The sequence below is a fragment of the Elgaria multicarinata genome, chromosome 2 (genome assembly GCF_023053635.1).
Source record: "Elgaria multicarinata webbii isolate HBS135686 ecotype San Diego chromosome 2, rElgMul1.1.pri, whole genome shotgun sequence".
Lineage (NCBI taxonomy): Eukaryota > Metazoa > Chordata > Lepidosauria > Squamata > Anguidae > Elgaria > Elgaria multicarinata.
In genome coordinates this window covers 156,678,982-156,697,220 of record NC_086172.1, presented here as the reverse complement: position 1 = coordinate 156,697,220, position 18,239 = coordinate 156,678,982, and the positions used below count along the sequence as shown (strand labels likewise).

The following is an 18,239-nucleotide window of genomic DNA, read 5'->3' as shown; positions in this document are numbered from 1 at the left end:
ATTCATTTCAAGGGATCTGCTTTAATTAAGATTTAGGTAGGTTTTTACCTTAAATATTTTTAGATATGCATTTTCAGTCTTTTAAGATGTCACAAAGACACTGCAAAGAAACTTCTACCCCTTTGGAAAGAATCGTTGAAACAATTACCAACAGGTGTGTGTGTGTGTGTGTGTGTGTGTGTGTGTGTGTGTGTGTGTGTGTTTGCTTGTTCATTGACAGGCTGCTATGTCCACATTTCCCACTATACTCTGTTCATTTTAATTCCTGTAGGCTATATATTCGTGAGTCTTGTGGAGAAAGGAGATTAGAGGCAGTATCAGCGAGAGCAGCCTATCGCTACCGCCCTCGCTCCGGCTCGTCCGCCTTTTCCCGCCCAAGCAGCCGGTCGGAGACGCTCTCTCGCCTTCTCTCCCTCCGCCCACCGCCGCCCCCACCACATCCCGCCGGCTGCCGATAGGTGGCGCTGCAGCTAGCGGCGTTCAGCGCCCCTCCGGTTCCCGTTCCGGGGCCGCAGCCCGGCTCGTTCCGCCGCTGAAAAGGCGCCCGTCGCTACTGTTGCTGCGGCCGCCGCCGCCGCCGCGCCCCCTCCCCCGGCCCCCGCCGGGCCTCCTCCCGCCATGGCCACCAAGAAAGGGGGCTCGCGGCTGGAGACCGAGATCGAGAGGTGCCGCTCCGAGTGCCAGTGGGAGAAGATCCCTGAGCTCGTCAAGCAGCTCTCGGCCAAGCTCATCGCTAACGGTGCGGCCCGCCGGGTGGGAAGGGGAGGGAAGCGAAGCCGGGGTGGGAACCGGACCCTTCGCCGACCAGGGCTGGAGCCGCAGGTGCAGCGGGGGCGGGCGGAGGCAAGTGCCGTTAAGGCGGCGGGAGGCAGAGTTTCCCTGAGTAGAGAGAACCGCGGCGAGTCAGCTGGATCCCAAAGCGTCTTTCAAGCCGGCCGTTAGCCCTGCTTGTTTATATGTGAGGTAACACTAGGTAAACACGTGAGCGCCTCTGAGCATGTGTAGAATGCCCCCGCCCTCCACTGAGCAATAGGAGTCGCCCACCGGCCTTTTCAGGTCTGGTGTTAAAGGTAGAGCGTAAGGGCTTCCAGGTCAGAGGGGAAGGCGCTGTTTACAAGTCTTTCTCCTCCACCCCCAAATTAAGCACAGGGTCCAAAGAGGACGTGGCGGTGAATTGTTAAATTGAGAGATGCCAGAGCGCCCTTCCATTTTAACAATCCTCTCCTGGAGGCCATGAATGGTGTCTAACCACTACGTACAGGTGCATGCTGTGTGGTTGTAAAATGTTGTGGAATAGCAATCCGCACATGCCCCCGTGTCATTCTTCTTTACCATTTCATAAATTTCCCTAACAGTTGTTCAGAGGCTGAGTCTTGGCATATGTATTTAAAAAAAACTTCCATGGCTAAACCTGTGGTAAACCCAGATTCGGCTTTGCAGAGCATTGTAAGGGATTAGGTGATGCTTGTTTCCCTGTCTGATGCAGTAATAACCTCTGCTTTGTTTTATATATGTGTGGGTGAAGTTGATCATTGACATGTTTCCCTTCAGGTCTGGCATTATAGTGCTGAAATGGTACAGGGTTTAAATCTATTCGGGGGGGGGGGCCCAAGGACTTCGGTCAGATGCTTGGGCTAGCTCCCCCTGGAGTATGAAACAATACTATAGAAAATAACACATTTGAATGTCTGTAGAGAAATCTTGTCTTCAGTGAGTAAGCAGAGTAGTGCCTGCATAATCTATTAAGGAAAAGAGAGTGTCTTCATCAATGAGTTGCCATGACCAGCTCACGTCTAGTATTAGGGCAAATTGCTTGTACATCAGAGGACGTGGTTTCTACTGTCTTTCAATTTAGAAATTGCAGGCTTGTTTACATAGCCCCAAGAGCATGTTCAATAGGTACAGTAGCTATTTTCTCTTGATCTGTTCAGGTTGGTGGGAATTCCAGATGGAAGATTTATCAGATATATACTGGAAACTTACAGGCTGCAGAGGGGATGACTGTTGGTCCAAATGGCAAACCTGGTGGGTTATTGGGGTCAAGTCAGCACAGATGTCTCTGTACAAATAAGGTGATGTCTAGAATGTATTCTGCAAAACCATGTTCCACTTTGTTTACATTCATTTTCACCCAATGAGAAGGTGTGTCTGGATGAAACACTTTCTGTTAATTTTGGCTGGCCCTATAAATGGTTTTCTTGTTTGAGAACTTGATTTCAGAATATCACTAATACTAAAAACCTGAAAAATGTTCATATTTGAAGAGCAAGAGCTGTATAATAGTATAAATGAGGCCCAGCATTGGGCAAAAGGCGGGATGCAAATAATAATAATAATAATAATTTATGAGACCTGGAATAGGAAGACATGTATGTAGAGTTGTAGGGAACATTTTATAGGTTATACTGCTAGGCCCCATTTAAGTAAATTCATCTGTCTGGCTTAGTCACTGTGATATTGCAATGTTCTTGTTCACTTACCATGAGGAAACAAGGGTAACTTTGTTCCTCTTTTATGTCTTGGAGAATGTTTGCCAGAAAGCAAAATATGGAACACTCTGTGCACAGAGTTTGATCTGAGCTATGGGGTAAGGTGATATTTCTTGCTGTGAATTGAACCATAGGATAGGAGAGTTGGGCATTTGACCAGTCGAAAAAGATTTAGTCAAATAATGGTACTGCATTTTTAAGGCCTTAACAGAACAACAACAAAGCAGGTAATTGGCAACAGGTTTGATACATATGGTGATTACAAAGACAGATGAGATAGCTTTTAACAATGACTCTGTTCAGATGACCCGGTAAGCCATGGTGGTTAAGCATTTTGAGCTAAACATTATGGCTTAGCATGTTGTGTGAACCATGACTTAGCGTGTCGTGTGAATCATTCCTAACTATGGTGGCTACATAACCATGGTTTAAACACGCTCACAAACCATTTGCTGCAAAAGGGTTAGTTTCCTAACCATGGTTTAGTGTGTTATCTGAATAGGCCCAATGATATTAACTTTAAAAAAGATCATGAATTATTTTTTTCATTTACTTTAAATTTATATTCCACTCTTCCTTCAATGAGCTCATATGTAGCCCCTTTCTCTGTCTTTGTTACCTTGTGAGTTAACTGAGACTGACGGATGGATGACTGGCTCAACATCACTTTGTAACCTTCATGGTCGAAGGAGGATTAGAGCCTGGTTCTTCGTAGTCAAACTATTCACTATGCCAGCATTCCCTAGCCTGATACCTTCTGGATGTGTTGGATTGCAACTCCCATCATTCCCATTCATCATGGCCAGTAGGCAGTGGTCTTTGCCACTGATGACTATTTGTGTTCCTTCTTTGAGATGCCTGCAGTTATATCAGGGAGATGCTTTGCCATGCTTCTAAGGTTTGCCCAACTGCTTCAGTACCGGGGGCAAGCTGCCTGACCTCCTACCCTTGTTAACAAATCACACCATAATGGAATTAATGAAGTAGGCTGCCATGTACACAGTGGCATTTTCCAAATATTTGAAATTTGCCTTCTCAGTTGAATCAGTGTGTCATGCCCATAGGTTAGGACAGGGATGGGCAGAAGGTAGATCTCCAGATGTTTTAGTCTTCCACTTGCAGGCCCCCCTGCTAGCATGGCCAGTGGGAGTGGAAGTCAGAAACATCTGGAGATCTACCTTCTGCCCACCTCTTGGCTAGGATATATTGTTTTGTGCAGTTGTAAGTCTTAATTGTGGCAAATAAAAATCTCACTCTTAATGTAGTGTTTGCTGTTCTGAGCTGAATTATGAGAAAGTCTTTAGCTACTGTGAACATTTGTGGTGTAATACTTTCCTTCCGTAGTACAGTGGCTTTCAAACTGTATTACAGGGCACCCTGGGGTTCCTCAAAGAGAAGTGCGGTGATACCAGACAAATCATCCCTTGTGTGCAGCTGTAGGAGTGTTTTACAGGACAGTTTCAGTTCAAATAGAGCAACAGGGAGGCCTGATAATGCGCCTAGCCAGTGCCTGAACTATTTCCAGAATCCTAGAACAATTTCTAGAATCCTTTCAACACGCTTGGATGATTCAGAACTTTGGGTGGATGTGATATAGGTTATCTAGTGGTATAGAGTCCCCTTGAGTAGCAGCGGGCAGGAAGTAGATCTTAAATTATTTCGGACTTCTACTCCCACAAGCCTCTGCCAACATGGCGAATTGTCAGAAATGCTAGAAGTTGAAGTCCAAAACATCTGGAGATCTACTTTCTGCCCACCCGTGCTTTTGAGGGTGTCTTGATGAATTTTAGTGCTTTAGTTTGGTTGTGCCACTGTCATGCTGTAAAGAATGGTTATGTAATAGTGTGTAGTGTGTGTTGCCCAGACATTTTGGCTCAAGAATCCATTTTGATTCCGGAAGCTACAGGCTGAAAAGCTGCCAAGAACATTGTTAGTAAAGCTCTGGACTGCCACATAGGTATAGGAGCCATAATGTGTGCCTGCTTCCTCCTTGATTAAAGGGAGTTGTTCCATGTAACTTTGGGAACATTCAAATGACACCACCCAGCTGACCCATCAGAGTACCTTTGAATTAGCCAATCAAAAGCTTTGGCAGAAAATTTTATCCAACCCAGAAGCATCCCCAACTCCCTGGCAGATCAGCAAGGTCAGGCACTACCTTGGCAGTGGACATCCTTGATGGACACCTCTTGTTTTGGATATTGTACACTGCTCTGATAGTTTGCTAGATTTTGAAGTAAATTTCTTGAGCTTTCTGTTAATTTGCTAGTTCCAAACATTTCCCCCATTGTTTAGAATTTGGGTAGTTGTCATTCATTCTTTTTGTTTGAGCATCCCTCATGCTGATGTCCCAGCTCTGAGAATAACACAAGGTCTTACTATCGTTATCATTACTATCAAGAATCAAAGTCCTTTGGTTTTCCTTTCCTCTGAAGTAAGGTAATCAAGTGGAACTTGCTTTTGAGTAAACATTCTTAGGATCAAGCTACAGTCTTAAGTGTGCATACTTGAAAGTCCTACTGAAATCAGTGTTTAAGCATGATTAGGAATCGGCTGTGTAAGCCATAAAAATGTATTGTCCGTGATGGAATAAACTTTTGCAGTTATCACTTGAATAAAACTACAAAACCTCTATTAAAATTATTTTTGAAAACAAGAAAGCTTTAATAAAACTGTGGGTTTTGCACGTACACATACACACTCACAAACTTTGACTGATAATCAAGGAGTACAGTGCCTACTATTGAACATTTCAAATTGCAGTCATAGTTGTGCTCACAATGATACCTTGTATTAAATGTAGGGCTCAAGAGAAAGTGTTGAGAACCTGGAGATATTATTGAGCAGAAACCAAGAGAAGCCTGAATGAAGTTCTTATTGTTTTAGGATGACTTTGCCACCAAATCTTTGCCCATCTTCATGTATACATGTTTCCTCTCCTCCCACCCCCCCCACCCCACCACCCATAAGTTCTTCTTTACTTCTTGCACCTCACTATCTGACAATGGTTTTAAAACAAAAAAGTAACAAACATTGACTATGTGAATCTGAAAGTATATCCATTTTCCTCGATTGTGTGAGTTTGGTATTTTGGGTGTCAATGTGGTTTGGTTTAGTGATGAGTTCCAGACCATATGTTATTAGCAGTCCTGTTTGCAGTAGAGTATCAAGAGCTTTTCTGTCACCAGTGATTCTCATACCAATGGCTTTAAGGGATTTAACATTTTAGAGGGCATTTGAGTTGCCACATTTATCCTGTAGCAAAGCACTCGGAGGTATTCCAGTACTGCTCTCCATTTATTCATGATATCCCTCTAGGCATTCTTTTAATTAAGCTTCTCTATTTATATTGTGGAGTAAGGGGACATGGGGTAATGAGAATTATTTGAAAAAAACTGGAGTAAGGTGCATTCTGCCAGTGGCTATTATGGTTCAAAAGGAACATGATTGACATGCAGTCCTAAACATATTAATTTGAAAGCCCATAGTACTGTCCAAAAAATAAATTGCTTCATGGAGCGAACAAATATTATTGCCAGGATTCTGAGTTTGCTCTTGCTGATGGGAGCCACAGACTTCCCTGCCAATGCAAGTAGGGAAGGTGACTTCCTTCCTTATGCAACCTCTTGTGCCACTGAAAATCTGCTCTGGAGGGTTGAAGAATCCTTTGGAACAGTGATGGGGGAAGGGGAAATTCGAAAGAATTGCCTCCCCTGAACGTGCCAGAGGAATCCTCTGCTAGCCCTCTCCGTGAATTAGGCACCTAATTAGGATCCAAGCTAATGTATTTATGTATACAAAGCATATTGGATAATATTAGAAGGTTGGAAACTGGAAGGATTTGATGTACAGAAAAGATAAACTCTTGTGGTAGAAAAGCTATCAGAGAAATCATTTTATTGAACTGCTGTAAGAGATGAAGCAAGCAAAGGGAGTCTTTGAAGGGACAGAATTTAGGGCTGCCTTGCATTTTTTTTTGAAGTTTACACTTAAAGATGTAAAATGTAATTGCAGTAAACAAGTGCTTGCAAATATATACCATACACTTGTTAGGGAATTGTGACTGGCTAAAACTCTCTTTTGCAGCAAACTTGGATTTGCCTTTGCATAATTTTTAAATGGTCACAACCAGAAGGAATCAACTGCTTGTTTTAGATATGGTTGTTCCAATTGTGCACATACCTAACTTTAGTCATGGGGAAAATGGCTTGCTTTCATTGTAACCTCCCTGGTTATTGTGAGGATACAATTATAAATATATCTTGTAAAGTCCCCTGAGCAATTTATTATCCCCTGTAAACTCCCCTGAAACAATTAAAAAAATATTCCAGAGAAGACTTAAATGGGCAATTACGTTGAAAATGCTGGTCACTTACAGAAGGATTATGCCTTGTTCAGATGTTACAGGAAACCTTGGTTTTCTGCTCTAAGAATGAGCTGCAGTGAACCTTGGCCCTCAGGCTCTTCTTCCATTGCCTCCATGAAAAGGAGATTGTAAACTTCCACTTCTGGTTTTAAAGTAAACTAACCATAATCCCTCATGGCATCTGAACTTAGTGGTTTGTTTTTATGATGGCTAGTGGGAACAAGCCAAGATCAAACCATGGTTTGAGATCCTGGCTTGTTCTCAAACCATAGTTTGAACTAAACATGGTTCCTTAACTTTGGACTTAATTGGAAACTGCCATTAGGTTAAAATGGGTTAGGTTATTTTTTTAAAAAAACAACCCAGATGCTTTCAATCTCCTTGGAAGCCATAGCATATCTACTGTTTAAGCCACCCTTGAGTTACACACAATTTTCCTAACCCCCTTTGACCACACACATGTCCCTATGTTAGTCACTTGTGACACATTGCCAGCCTGAAAGGGAGAAACAATCAACTTGCTTCCAGTTTACAAAAGTTTCCCTGCCTGGAGGCACTTCATATTTGCCTGAGGGCCAAAGAACATAATACACACAGATACTGATAACTTCATCCCATTGCCCCCTTTGAAACTGGAAAAGCTGTTTCTGGAGGGACAATTGGGACTGGAGAAGTGTATGTGGTACTTAATTCTTTCTTGTCCACTGTTTCTCTGCTTCAAATTGCTCTCCTGTGTGACTCCCTCCCCCAAGGTTTCACTTTTAAACCCTTAGAAGGGAAAAAGCCAGTGGGAGAGCAATGGAATGACCCCAGAATAGTTGTTTTTAATGATATTGCTGTATTTATGCTTTTACATTTTTGTATATTTGTTTTTAATGTTCACTGTTTTTAATTTTTCTAAACCGCCTAGAGAGCTTTGACTATGGGGCGGTATATAAATCTAATAAATAAATTCCAGTTCTTCACTCGAAGAGATTTTTCTCATTTCAAAAGGAGTGCACCTGTATTATGAGCATCCGTGTGTAATGTCTCTTCTGGCCCTCAGAAGTACCAAGCAAAGTGCTATCAAATTTGCTTTACCTGGTGAGTTTGCAATAATCTGCATACTCTTTGCAGTTTCCTCTATATGAATGGAAGGGCACCTAATTAGGATCCAAGCTAATGTATTTATATATACAAAGTATATTGGATAATATTAGAAGGTTGGAGACTGGAAGGATTTATATATGCCATGCAGCAGTTTCTTGTAGCACAATGGCCTGGTTCAGATGTATGTTGTCTGCTTCATAAATCATCCATTCTGTAAATTTCCTTGTAAATACAGATAAATTGTAATGCGTGCTCAGTAACTACACTTTTTTCCAAGCTAAACAATCCCAGTTGTTGTAACCTTCTCTTGTAGGCGAGATAATCCTGCCCCTTGATCCTTTTTGTTGCCCCTTTCTGCACTTTTTTCCAGCTCTGCAATACCATTTTTTAGATGTGGTGACCAGAACTTTACACCGTATTCTTTGGTGCAACATAGATGTGTATAAATGTAATCTGATATTGGCAATTTTATTTTCAATTCCTGTTCTAGTGATGGCTAACATGGAATTTGCCTTTTTTACAGCTGCCACAACTGGGTAGACATTTTCTTTGAGCTGTCTGCCACAACCCCAAGATCTATTTCTTGGTTGGTCACTACTAGCTCAGATCCCATCTGGTTATACTTGGTTGGGATTTTTTGACCCAAAGTATATCACTTTACGCTTGCCCAAAGACGTTTTGCCTTGGGCTCCAAAATGTCTTGGGTTATCTTTGAGTTTGTTTTGTACACTCCAAGTGGGATAAAATCCTCTTCTGATGCCTTGTATATAGAAATAGATGAAGCTGCCTTGCACTGGGTCAGGCCATTGCTCTGTCTAGCCCAGTACTGTCTATTCCCACCTTTCTTAACCTGGTGCCCTTCAGATATTTTGGGTCTGTAGCCCCTAGCATTCCTGACCATTGGCCATACTGTCTGGGGCTGATGAGCGTTGAAGTTCAAAACATCTGGAGGACACCAGGTTCAGAAACTCTGGTCCACTCTGACTGGAAGTGGCTTTCTAAGGCCTCTGTCAGAAGTCTTTCCAACCCTTGCTACAAATATCTAACTGAAGATGTCAAAACTTGAACCTGGGATGTTGTGGTGGAGCAAAGCATTGTGCTATGACTCTTTCTCAAATAGGGTTTGTTCCATCTATGAATCCAGAAGTTCTTGCATGTGTAGTGGCAATCATACCACCTAGATTCCCCAGTTAATTAGCTTTTTCACTTCACTAGACACTACTGGATAGACCATTCTGGTTCCACTAGCTCTTCTGCCACTGCTGCTCTTCTCACCCCATCCTGCCACTCCAGCCCACCTTATGTGTATGGCAATATATTGGGTAGGTCGGAATAGCCCTAAAATCTTTTGTCCCGGGAAGGAGAAAAATACAGAGGAATTCTGTATTTATTGAGAATTTTATGAAAAAAGTAGGGATATGGCCATCAACATTCATCTTAATCTGTAATTCTTATTAACTAAGCACCAAAATCAGGCAAAATCTATTTCCTTTGCTGCCTAGCTCATGCCATAATCTTCTAAAGGATTCCAGTTTCTTTCTGCTAAATAGCATTCTTGTATTATGAAGCATTTATGCAGCTCTCTTAGCAACTAATCACATAAATAGTCTGTTCCACAGTATGTTATTTTTTAATGTTATAAAATCATGGATTTGTTCTTCCTCCTTAACTCTTTCCCTCTCATACGAAATGATATTCAAGTAATTCAGAATTGCAAGCAGGTATTCAGTAATCTATGCACTGAAGATACTTACATGTTTTCTTATTTCTGTTTCCAACTATTCTTCTCCCAAGAAGAGAGAACTGCATTTCCTTATCTCTTCCTCTGTACTAGGCCTATACTATGTCACTGTCTGCATCCTGTTTTTCTTTACTTAATACTCTTGTTTTCGTTTTGTTCTTATCGACAATAGAGATCTCTAATGCTTTTTTCTTCTCATCTCAGTCCTCAAGTTAAGAGTTGTTCTTCTTCTTCATGCTGTGCAGTGCTAGAGAAATTAACTTGTCCTGGAAGAGGGATGGCAATATTGTTAATCAAGCATTATGTAGGGATGAAATGTCACTAGTAGAGATGCTTCTTTCCCTCCCCCACCCCATTGTCATTGCAATCAGCACTTCTAGAGCATTGCTAAAACTTGGGAATGGGCAGGTTAACTTGTTGGTTTCCTGTGCTATTAAATAATGGGTTTCCTAATTTATTATTATTATTATTTATCTATATAGCACCATCAGTGTACATGGTGCTGTACAGAGTAAAACAGTAAATAGCAAGACCCTGCCGCATAGGCTTACAATCTGCTATTCTATAAGTATTTGGTTTTAATTAATTAGTTCTATATTCAAAGAAACTTGTTGGTTCCAAAGTACTCAATGTGTGTGATGGGCTAAGAAGTATTTTTAAGTAAATAAAGCAAATGGAATCTCGACAGAAATCTTGTCAGTCCTGTGCTCCATGATTCATAACAGCCAACTTGGATTTATGTTTTGTGCCTTCTGTTAACACGATAAATGGTAAAATATCATCTGTGGATGGATTTATACTATGATCATATCAAATAAGTTTCATAGCATATTCTATCTAGATTAATAATTCAGGCTTTTTGCTGATTACCTGCAGATATTTACAGTTTATCATCTAATAATGCTGAATATTGAAAAGGAGGAATATTTTTGAGTGAAAAATATTAATGAAAAGCACACACATTACAGTTCCAGAACTGAGCTGGGATATTTATTTTGTGTGCGAAATGTATTAAGTACTATCTAATGAACTACAGTCTTACCTATTGCATCAGCTCTGCTTGTAACACACACACACACACACACACACACACACACACACACACTTTTCTCTGCAAAGATTCAACATTCTTCCACGTCTCTGAAAAATGTGTGTACAGCCTGAGACGAAGACTTTTTAAAATATAATAAAAAAGAGAGCCATTATCAAGACAAATCATTGTCTCAAAATGGAAATAACCCTCTTCAAACTGTCTCAAGTCCAAATTAAATATTTACAATCCAGCTGCATGTAAAGATAGTTTGCTAGATGCTTCTCTTTTATAAAGTGCCTCTGGAATGGCACAATTTATAGTGTGGAATGTGATAGGATGTAGGACTTGACCCTTTCACCTCCAGCCCATTTTGCTCTGAAACACTTCCCAAATTGCCTTTGTTCCACTGGTGTTCAGGGCTCATGTTAGCCTGTTCATTCTAAAAGGGTCATTGCTGCATGTGTTGCATATACTGTATTTTAATGTATTTGTTTGTGAGTCACCGAGAGAACATTTGTTAGGGGATAGCTATATAAGTACAGTAATAAATAAAATGAAGATAAAAATAAATACACAGGTTTTGAAATTTAAGGGAGAGGGAATTTCATGGAACAATGGGCATGCAGGGAATGGTTCAAACACCTTCTGCTCCTGCCCACATCAGCTACAAATCTCCCCCCTCTTGAAGGCACTTTGAAAGGGAGAAGCAAGGAATGGATTAAAGTTACTTTCAGCTGTGTTGTAAGATTTAGTTCGGGCCCCGTGAGCTATGAATATCGGAATAGTTTTCTGCTAGATCTGTCCTCATTTTCACTGGTACATTCCTAGAGCCCACATCATACGATGTGTTCTTGTTGAACATACATTGTTTTTCGCTTGGGCAAAGTGGTTATTAAAAAATCCTTAGTATTCCTTATGGTCCAGAGAGAGATAGTTTCGACTATGTTAACAGAATCAGTAGAACATCACTTGCCTTAACATTCCAGTAATATATATCAGCAGCGGCTCCCATTACCCCAGTAATTATTGCACAGCAGAATGTCTTAGGGCTATGATGCACACTGTTAACGAGAGATGGATTTATGGCTTTGTTTACCCACAAATCAGACAGGAGTTTGCTGAATGTGTCTGTCCTAGATTCCTGGCAAGTAAGCATGAGCATAAATCTTTCTGGTCTTACCAATTTCATTAAGCGAGCATTCGCATTGTAGACAGGTGAAGTGCTCGAAGTGTCTTTCAGCTGTGTGTGGCTACAGACAGTTATCTAAGATTGTTTGTGTGCTCGGTAATGGATGAATCAAACTAAGTCAAGATCATTCCATTTTTTCTGTTCAGATATACTTAAAACAATTCTACTGGTACAGCAGGCGGCTTTGTCACTAAAATAAATAAATAAAATTGCTATAGGGTTATGTATGCCTATTTCCATAGTCTCTAAAGGTATTGTTCTTTATTATTTATAAAGCACCTAAATTTTTCTGAATGCTGTATAAAGATTAAAAACCAGTCCCTGGCTACAGGCTCACAATCTAATAAAATTGATATATATGGAAAAATGAATGGGAAGAGGAAAGCAAGCAAATTCAGGTACCAATGCTTGTCTAGAAGAATAAAAGGAGGCTAAATATATATAAAAAGGCTAAATATAATCAATATGGGCTATGGTCAATACAGATCTCTAAGCCTGGCATATTGTTGTAGGATTTTTCTACTAGAAAAATATACTGCAATAATTTTTGGGGGGGGGGGGCAGTGGTAAGAATGTGCAGGAAATATGTGGAATGAAGAGGCAATGGGTGACCAACCCATGAGCATGTATTTACAACATTTTCTAGGTCCACACGCATAACAGTAGCCTGCCAGAACTTTTAGGACAGGAAAAGCGACTTCTAGTGGGGGCAGTTAGGAGTGGAGAACTACAAGGGAGAAACTTCTAGTATTGTTTTTTCTGTTCTAAAGGGCCATTAAGCCACCATTGTACTAGTTCTATGTGCAGCATGTTATCTGGGCTGGGGAATAAAGTGCTCTGTTCAGAGAAATGTTTTCTATCATAAGTGTAGCTATGGAGATGAATGTACTTCGAACACTCTTGGAAATAAGTGTTGCAGAGTTGGGATTTTGAGGAGGGAGTTGAGTTTAATCAGCCATTAAGGCATTTTTACCAATGAGTGTTTCCACTCTCATGCCTGTAGGCTTTCTGTGTCAACTTATGGTAGTGTCTGGTGCCAGTAAAATATGCAAGCCATCTATCTGCTTAATAATTTTGCCTCTCTCAATAGATGACATGGGAGAGCTCCTCCTTGGAGAATCCAAGCTAGAAATCTTTCTGAAGGAGAACCCTCTTAAGCAGGGTGCTAGTCCCTGTGGTCCCCGGCCAAAGTTAACTGAAGTCAGGAAGCATCTCACTGCAGCACTTGACCGAGGAAACCTAAAGGTACTTGCCATTTCTAAAGTAATGGCTGGAAATTAATGGCGTGCTTGGAATTTTAGTAAGCACGTAATGCCAAAAGCTTGATGCTGTCATTTAGAATTTTGAAATATCTTTTCATTCCTGTGTTTGTGCTCTGTAGAATTAGATACATTTTCAATTATTTTGCATTTCATATCACTTTTAAAATATTTACAGTGGCTGTTTGGTGTGCAATAATTGTCTTTTACTACATTTTATTACAGCATCATTCCAATTCTTATACATTATCCATCTATCAAACCAACCTTTCGCAGCATTCCATCATAGTCACCCAGTATTACAGCTCAGTCGTACAGCCCTCTCCAGCTTGGTGCCCTCCAAATGTTTTGGTCCAAATTAACTCCTTTTAAAGCTTGGGCTCATTCTGAGCTCAAGGTCTTATCAGGAACACAATGAGGATTCTGTTTCCCCCTTCTTTACTCCCTTCCCCCAATTACCTAGTGATGGCTTCCTTAGGCAGCAATAGCATTGTGGATGCCAGTACCTATAGTAAATGTAGACTCCTAGGTCTTAATTCATGGAGAGGCCACTTGGCTAACTGAGCTGTTTGGTTCAAATCCTTTGAAATCGTTTGGTGAATTTTGGTAAGCCTTCTTTCCTGGTCTTGTTTCACTTAGGGAAAACATTAATTAATTTTATTTACTGCCCAAGAGGGCGCTACTGCAGAGATGGATGCTAACAGATTTTAAATAATTTGTACTTTTACAACACAGACTACAAGTTACTGGATGTAGCCGATAGCTCTTCCTGTGAACTTACCAAAAGATGGCTGGTGCAGATGGCCAGTAGCTGTATTTCAGCAGCAGCTATATTCATTCCCCCACCCTTCCAGAGCAATATCTGGTGTCACACAGCTGACTGTCTTGACCATGTAATGTGTGTGTCTAGCACTGCTTGCCACACTTACAGCTTGGATGCTGTGTGCGTGCGTGGATTTTTTTATCCCTTTGTATGTGCAGGACTTCTAAAGGCAGTTTGCATGTGGAAACTCATCTTCACACATGGATTGCACTTGTTAGAATGGGGCATAAAAGTGCTATTTAGATGGTGATGACAAAGAATTTTGATGGCAATGATGGTTCTTTTGGGGAAAATGTTTATTATTTCAGGCTCTCTTCTCTAGTATGATTTTTTTTAATACTCATTGTAACTACTTTTTATAGATGTATCTTTGCTTCAAGGTTAATTCTCCAGGGAGTTTCTTTGATTGGAATTAAAAATATAAAAGTAAATTTTATTAGCTTAGCCTTTCCAATTGTAACAATTCCTTCTTTTTACACCATGAAACTATATGTCAATTGTACTCTTAACATATTTTTTTCTGTCTAAACACAACCCTATGTAAGAATGCTGGCAATACTTTGTTGTCTTGGGTTAAATATCAACAGTTTCCCTTTATTTCTTCTTTCTAGCCAGAGTTTTTACAAGAAGCCAACTTAGTTATGGCCAAATTAAATTATGTGGAAGGTGATTACAAAGAAGCTCTTAATACGTATGCTAGGGTGGGCATTGATGATTTACAGCTTATAGCTGTACCTCCTTATCGGCTGAGGATGATTGCTGAAGCATATTCTACCAAAGGTAAGATGGTTTTCAGTGTATTTGTTATTTGCTTTCAGATAAAATATATTGCACTTCTGACCAAATTGAACCTGGATGACACTATATTGTAGTGTAGGCTTTGCAGTAAGTGGAGATAGAAGGCTAGCAAACTAGGTTGATATGCATGCAGCTGCCTAGGTCAGAGTTTGTACCTTTTTAATATAACCTTCGTTTTCCCCATTCACTCAAATTACACCTCCCTTGGTTCCAAAAATCAAGCAAGCTGCGACCTATGCAAAAACTGCTCACCCAGATGGTCTTCTTGTGTAAGTAGTGTAATGTAAGTGCTACAGAATCAGGCAAGATCCTGCCTTCACTTCAATGAACTGCTACGTTATTTTTTGTGATTTTTCTTGCTTACAGAAGAGGCTGTACAGTCTTATGTGAGTTTGTAGCTCTGATGTTACACTGTTCATGTGAGTAGACGGCTCATATGAGCATTTGTCCTGCTGTCAGTTTAATGTCAGAACAGACCCAGAAATAATTTTGGCAAACATATTGAAAGTAGTTTGAAGGAATATGAACTGCAACCTGAAAATGAATTGAATCATACGTAAGGTTTTCCTTTAAAAATATTTCAGTAAAGTTCTGGATCTCAGATTCTGTTTTTTTAAAATACATTGATTAATATGTATATGTATGTTATGGAAGAAAGAACAAGCATCACAACTACATCTTGATAAAACTACTGATTTGTATGGTAAGGATTGATTTTGATTGTGGGTTTGGGGCATAACTAAATAATTTTACTTACTTCCAGAAATAGGCATGGATAGATTGCTTGAAAAAGTAAATTGTCTAATCAACTCTTCATCTTGTGATTTTGGAATATACCCCAGATCCCTAGCAAAAATATTGAAACAAAGATGACACATGTACATTTTCAAGTCTTCCTGTTGTTATTTTATGAGGAATATTGGAAGACCTCAAATAACACATTTTTGGACTAAGTTTCCCATGCCAAAATGTTTCCTTGCATATTCTTAACGTCGTACTGTATTACTATGAACCCCATCTAGAAGGTAAATAAAGGTGAAGGTAGATTTCAGTCTTTCCCCTAGCCATCTGTGATACTGTGCAGTGCTGGCGTAGTTTCTGTAGGTGGCAGTGTTGACTCAATGTCAAGATGTGTTCTTCACTGCGTGCATAACACAAAGCTGGGTCAGTGTTTTGAGAACACAGCAGTTTATGTTCATTGGGGTTTAGAATTTTCTACGCTTGGCTGCTTTTGGTAGCATTTGGAATTGCTTCTTTTGTCTGGAAGAGTAAACATATGCCATCTATGTGGCTTGTTTCCCTTCAGAAAGAGCAAACTCAGTGGCTGCACTGACAACAGATTCTGAATAATTTCTAAAATTAATCTGACGAAGAGATGCATAACCTTCCAGCAGTTGTGTACCCTGCAGAACGTAATTCAAGTGCCTAGTCATGTAGCGGTGAAGGGATTTTGCTGCCTAGCATGGTAGAACAGTAGGATTCTTGATACACTTCCAATATAATAGAAGTACGAATTGGAGTGGACAGGTGGAGAATAAAAAAAATTAAATATATTTTTAATGCCTCTGATCTCTAAACAGATTAAAAGAAAGAACAGTTCTCAAAAGGACTGTTCAGAGGAATGGACTGATTACTTTTCCAGCCAAGTTGATGTTGCAGAGCAGTGTAGGTCGGGTTGGAAATCTACTTTCTCTTTTACTTGCAACACCCCCAAAAGCCCATGGTTCTTGTAAGTCATGAGGGTTCCCCCTCCCCCCCCCCCCCGTTGGCCAAAGGGAGGTTTCCAGGAAAGTCTGCTCCTTAATATAAAGACCCAAAATGCTGCTGTCAAAAATAGGGCACCCATCTCCGTAACACAATTGGACCATATAGGTGTGGATTGCTGGGTGTGGAAGTGAAAACACAGTGACAGCTGACTGCTTGGCACTGTTTGGATGTGATGAGGCCAGTTCCTTTTCACTTTTTAGTTCATTTGAAGGGTTTTTTTTTAAATTGTGGTTGAGCTTACATTGTTCCTAGGATCTGCCCATGCCCTCTCTAGAGGCCTACTTCATATCACAAGAACTTGAACATCTATTGCAGCCTTACATATGTTAGTTAGGAGGAAACTGCTGTACCCTGCCCTGTGCTCCTCCTCCCCTGGTGTTTTCTGGCCTTTCCACCACTGCCTGCTAATCAACCCCACCACTTGTCATGGACTAGGACTATGAACACTTGTCCTCAGAGGATCTCAGCCCCTTGAGTTTACAGTTCAGAGAGAGGTTTTGGTTCCGGAAAGGCATCACAGGGTTTCCAGCTCCCCAAGTCCCAGTTCCCAGAAAGATCCTGGGTGCCAGCTCCTCTACATCCAGAGATTGCCATCTTTGGACGCAGGGGCTCCAGCCATGAGAGCAGTTGCAGCTTGAGGCTGCTAAAATAGGCCGGGTCTCTTTAAGGGACAAAGTCTCAATCAGTGAAGAGGTGGAGCCAACCAGCCTAAATGCAACCAAACTCTTATTTTAGGCTCAGTCTTGATCTACTCCTGTTGGAGCAACATACAGACAATACAGACATATTTTCCTCAGGCCCAGCAGCATTCTGTGGTGCTGATCTCTTCCCATCTTACTTCCCTGAAAAAGCTGACATGACATGACTCTTGCTAAAGATCTGCCCCATAACAGAACCCAGCAACCTAGACTACAAAGCAGAACTTCGACAGAGCCCATGGCCTGAACCAATACAGAGCTGTGATGTTGTACCTAGCAGCTGGAATAATAGCATAGTGGTTGCAATGGGACTAGTTTTTCCCATCTTCCTTCCAGCTTAAAAGGCCTGTACCTTTTTACTACACTTCGCTTTCTCATTTGAATACAATGAGGAAATTTTTACTTAGTTTCATGTCACTACATGTTTGCTATCTCATGTTTTAGAGCTACTATGTGAGATTAAAAGGCTTATTTTATTGCCAAAAATAAAATTAGCTTATTAAGTGCTGAAATCTTTTTTTAACGCTCCACCCCCATTTTGTTTTGACAGCTTCAATGTGCTATTGGAGTCTAGTGGACTTTTTAAAATCTTTGCTGGAAATAAAGATCTGATTTGATATCAAAGCGACTCCGGCTCAAGTGGGAAAAAAGTTTTTTATTGATATTGCAATTAGCTGTTGGGGTACATTAGACCCCATAATGTTAACAGAAGAGAAAGTAAAGCAAAATGCCTAGGGCTTATAGTAAATTATGGAAGACCAATTCTTTTCAACTTGTTCATAAATGATCTGGAATTAGGAGTGAGCAGTGAAGTGGCTGAGTTTGCCGACAACACCAAATTACTTAAGGTTGTTAAAACACAAAGGGATTGTGAAGAGCTCCAAAGGGATCTCTCCAAGCTGGGAGAGTGGGCATCCAAATGGCAGATGCAGTTCAGTGTAAGCTTGTTCCAGCTTGTTCCTGCTTGTTCATCCCTGGCTGATGGCT

The 18,239-nt window shown here is 40.7% G+C and overlaps 1 protein-coding gene across 5 annotated transcripts in view; it reads left to right on the top strand.

Annotated features, from left to right (window-relative positions):
* The first annotated feature begins 591 nt into the window (after positions 1 to 591).
* The window catches only part of TTC7B (tetratricopeptide repeat domain 7B), a 128,489-nt gene continuing 110,841 nt past the window's right edge, over positions 592 to 18,239 (top strand). For all 5 annotated transcript variants that reach the window (XM_063117966.1, XM_063117968.1, XM_063117967.1 and 2 more), the window contains exons 1-3: positions 592 to 739; positions 12,998 to 13,152; positions 14,601 to 14,769. In XM_063117966.1, the coding sequence (XP_062974036.1) occupies positions 619 to 739; positions 12,998 to 13,152; positions 14,601 to 14,769 (445 nt within the window). In that variant the 5' untranslated portion in view covers positions 592 to 618. The remainder of the gene's footprint in view (positions 740 to 12,997; positions 13,153 to 14,600; positions 14,770 to 18,239) is intronic.